General features: G+C 40.8%; 1 protein-coding gene across 1 annotated transcript in view; it reads left to right on the top strand.

The window, feature by feature from the left end:
* The first annotated feature begins 2,342 nt into the window (after positions 1-2,342).
* sult1st6 (sulfotransferase family 1, cytosolic sulfotransferase 6) overlaps positions 2,343-4,494 on the top strand; it is a 12,551-nt gene continuing 10,399 nt past the window's right edge. Inside the window, exon 1 of the mRNA XM_014028971.1 lies at positions 2,343-2,972. Within this exon, the coding sequence (XP_013884425.1) occupies positions 2,786-2,972 (187 nt within the window). The 5' untranslated portion in view covers positions 2,343-2,785. The remainder of the gene's footprint in view (positions 2,973-4,494) is intronic.

Genomic DNA, 4,494 nt, shown 5'->3' with positions numbered 1-4,494 from the left:
CTTTGTGTTTTCCATTGACCTTGTATCAAATCTTGCTAAGATGACATATATATGAGGCCTCTCAGTGGAGTGGACAGTGTTCAACAGTAGTGAGTTGTGTGGAGAGACAGTGACAGAGAGAGGCAGAGGCACAGAGACAGGCCAGGTTCTCTGTGTTCCTGTTGTTTCAATAAAACTCAGCTGATCATCTCACGGAGTACCTTCATTCTTGGACCACGTATTTCTGTCTTTGTTAAATAAATATTGCCATAACYCACCCTTTGCACAAAATGTTCTCACCAGTCATCATGATTCCCAGCATAAATTGATCACTGAACAACACAACGTCTGCTCTTTGCATGTTGCTGCCTCCACCTCCACCCTCTCCTACCTTTTGTGGCACGCATGTCAAAAAATCTTGGAAAACGAACAACTTTGAATCAAAGCTCTCACATGTAAAAATAATGACAATTTGAAACTGATGACAGATAAGAATAAAACAGTCATAAATTAAAAAAATTATGTTTTAAAGTTTTTATCCAGTTATTAACTTTTACACAAAGCCTTGTTTGTTATTGCGCAAAACTGACAGGTGAAAGTCGTGCCACAGTGTTCTTTTATCATGTCTGTTAATAAAATATCTCATTAACTGAAAGTCATTTTTTAATTAAACTTTCAGTAAACATACACTGGATGTCTGGGAACTACCAAAAATMTAAAAAGTGCCTGCTCAGATTCTGAGTAAATGGACACTGAAGCAGATTTTTGAGGAAAATTTTACAACTTTTTTGAAGGATATAACTGTATACTTTTCAGTCCTCAAACTACCACATATGTAACCACATGTCAGAAAGCTTACTGTAAGTGCAAACCAGTAAAACAGACAAAAACAGAGGGAAAGAAAAGACATTTCCTGTTATTTCCTGCATATTTGCTTTTATTACCTCACATCTCTGCTGCCAACTTCTCAGCATAATAAAAATGTACAGTCTCCACCTTTCTCATGCTATGTCTTCACTTTGTCATGTAGTAGGGAAAAAAGTGATAAGGTCACAACATGAAAGCAAGAACTTGACAGCACAAGTACAGACAGGGCAGGACACAGTTGTGGTGAAAGTTGGGGTTTTAGTGCAGGGAGGAGCTGAAGATCACAGGCATCTGTGATGACTTTTGCTTTTTCTGCAGAGAGGTTCTTCAAATAGTACACTTTTTTTAGACACATGTGATCCTCTGCCCGTTTTTATTTCTGAGAGATTCAGTCTCTCTAAAACACTCCTTTTAGCCTGTACATTTTTTTTGTTGTCCTCTTGCGCATCATTTTTGACATGTGCAGACTCTAAATTATCTATTGTTTAAAAAAATGGTGCAGTTTCTTCAACGTTTGTTGATGTATATGTTAATTTGATATGTTTACTATTACTGTGAATAAAATATGGGTTTATGAGGTTTGATAATGATTGCATTGTGTGRAACTTTGCTTTGTTTTGCTGCAGAATGAAAACATTGTTGGAGATATGATTTAACTTATGAACATCTTTCCCTTTTTTCTTAGGGGACAGTTCTCAGTTCGGTGTCTCACGCTGAGCTCAGCTTTATTCTCAGTGGCAATATTGTTTCTCCAGTCGGCAGGAAATCCTGGAATGCAAAATCAAAACATTTGCCTCTGGCTAGAGAAACAAGGCTGAACATTCAGAGATCGACATTTTTTTTTGTGTGTGTGTGTGTGTGTGTGTGTGTGGTTATAATTAAACTGTTAAATGAACCAAAAGTTTCGACAAACTGATAAGATCAACACATGTCACACATTATTGCAGCAGGTCAGCCTGACATTTAAAGGGATGCAGAAGACTTTTGTTTTGTGTTACTGGTTCCATGAATATTTTACGATGGTTATCATATCATATAACGCTGACCACGTCATAGGCCTACTTGTAAATCTGAATGGGTTGCGGCGACAGGAAGTCAGGAATTTTTTATTTTCTCTGTTGAATTTGGCTCCTTCTGATARCCAATCAAGTAAAAACTATCGTGGCAATCAGGGCCACAAATTGTGGCCATACTATAGCAATCTTTTTTTATTCTTCATTCCCTGCTAGACGACCGGGGGGACGGAAAGCATCCTGAGCAAAAGTGCTCTCATAAAAAATAGAAAATAGTCTTAAGTAATCAGATTAAAGCACATGTTTGCACTTACTGAACCTTACCTCTCAGTGGTTCCTAGAAGATCCTCCCTCCTCAAATCACAGGAAAACGGTTGACAAAGTTGGGGGTAAAAAAAAAAGAATTTCATAAGCAACTGGGATTGTTACATAAGACCATTTTAGTTCAAGTTCCAGTGATCACAGATAAGAACCTCTCAGGAAGCTGTGTTACAAAKCAAAAAAGGAGGATTTTAAAGGCACATTTTAAGGGACTTAAGGGCTTTATTTTCACAAAGAACTTTTCTTGGTTGATTGACAGATTCTTTGTAATTTTTTTGATGCAGATATTAGGCTGAAAAGCAGAGGAAAGGTTCTCGGACGGCAGGTAATGACACGAGGAGGAGATAATGACAAGGAAGTAAACCCAGTGGCCGTGGGATTGGCTGTCACGTGAGAAGAAAGTTTCTGCCAGTCGTGTTGTAAAGAGTGCAGAAGCAAATCAGCCGTGAAGGTTGACGGAGGAAGCAGACGGGACAAGCTGCTGGAGTCAGAACCTCAGGGCCAGCCTCACTGGAGACATTTTACTATTAAAACTTTTGGGATTTAAATTTCCTCAAGTTTTTTTTTCTTTGGATTGTTTTTTTTTTTTTCTATCGGCGTCAATAATGTCAGAAGAGAAAGAATTATCCTATAAGGAGTCCATCGAGAAGGCCTCCTCCTCCATCACTCGTTTCCCTCTCATCCCCATCAGAGGAATTCCTCTCATGTCCCCCATCGCCAACAGCTGGGACTCCATTTGGGCTTTCCGTCCGGACCCGTCAGACCTGCTCATCGCCACCTACCCCAAAGCAGGTAAGGGCCTAACTTTGTGCTGAAAGTTGGTGGGGACGCACRGTGGGGGACGGGGTCTGACGTACCCACAGTTGTGCGACRAGGTTTTTCTGTTGTTCATGTCTTCAGTGTGTGCTCAGTTTAACTGTCTGCATCAACAACTGCACACCAAATGTTTCTGTGATGCAATAATACTCAAACCATATTAACTGAGATTATGTTCACCTTCATTCAACCATGGACTGTATCAGCCCTTTAAACTCACTAAGAATACAGTTTGATAATCAGCCATAGTTTCATACAGAGACACACAGGTGGAGCGCAGGTGTGTTGGTTTATCCTCTCACATAAGTCTTATAATATGTGGAAAGGACACACTGGAGGGGGGTCTGGGGGAGGGGGTCCTCCCTCAGAAAATTTTGAATAAATTAGAAGCTATTTCCTGATTTCTGATGCATTTTAACAGGTTGTTAAAGATACTTTTACCTACATAAATAAACACCTGATTTAATGACTAGAGACAGATTCTTCATTAAACCAGTTGCGTTTGTCCTGTTTTTAAATTCAGTTATAACTCAGARAWTTAAATTAATGTGACAGATTATCCCAAACAAGCTTAGAGGAGGTTTTTACATTTATTTATAAGATCAATATGTGGATGTTTGGAACTGATTAGAAAGCTAATGAGGGAGGATTGACAGATTTATTTACTGACCTTTATTTAACTGGGAAAATCCCAATTATGAAAACCAATTTCTACCACTTCCTACAAATYAAAGCCTATCACTTTTACACTAGTCAAACTAAAATAAATTGTTAAGCACGCAGTAGATAATGTCTTTAGATCAGTAATTTATTTCATTAAGTTCACACAATTGACTAGAATGTACTCAAAATAGCATTTTATATTTCCTTCACACCTGCCCATCACCTTCATCTCTTACCTGAGACACCCTGATCCCCTACATGAGACATCCTGTCGTCCTACCTGTGACACCCTGTCCTCCTACCTGAGACATCCTGTCCTCCTATCTGAGACACCCTGTCCTCCTACTTGAGACACCCTGTCCTCCTACCTGAGACACCCTGTCCTCCTACCTGAGACACCCTGATCCCCTACATGACACAGTCTGTCCTCCTGAGACACCCTGTCCTCCTACCTGAGACACCCTGATCCCCTACATGAGACATCCTGTCGTCCTACCTGTGACACCCTGTCCTCCTACCTGAGACATCCTGTCCTCCTATCTGAGACACCCTGTCCTCCTACTTGAGACACCCTGTCCTCCTACCTGAGACACCCTGTCCTCCTACCTGAGACACCCTGATCCCCTACATGAGACATCCTGTCGTCCTACCTGAGACACCCTGTCCTTCTACCTGAGACACCCTGTCCTCCTACCTGAGACATCCTGTCCTCCTATCTGAGACACCCTGTCCTCCTACTTGAGACACCCTGTCCTCCTACTTGAGACACACTGTCCTCTTACCTGAGACAGCCTGTCCTCTTACCTGAGACAGCCTGTCCTCTTACCTGAGACAG

Source organism: Austrofundulus limnaeus, unplaced genomic scaffold, assembly GCF_001266775.1.
Source record: "Austrofundulus limnaeus strain Quisiro unplaced genomic scaffold, Austrofundulus_limnaeus-1.0 Scaffold834, whole genome shotgun sequence".
NCBI classification, from domain to species: Eukaryota; Metazoa; Chordata; class Actinopteri; order Cyprinodontiformes; family Rivulidae; genus Austrofundulus; species Austrofundulus limnaeus.
This window is presented reverse-complemented; position numbering and strand designations above follow the sequence as displayed.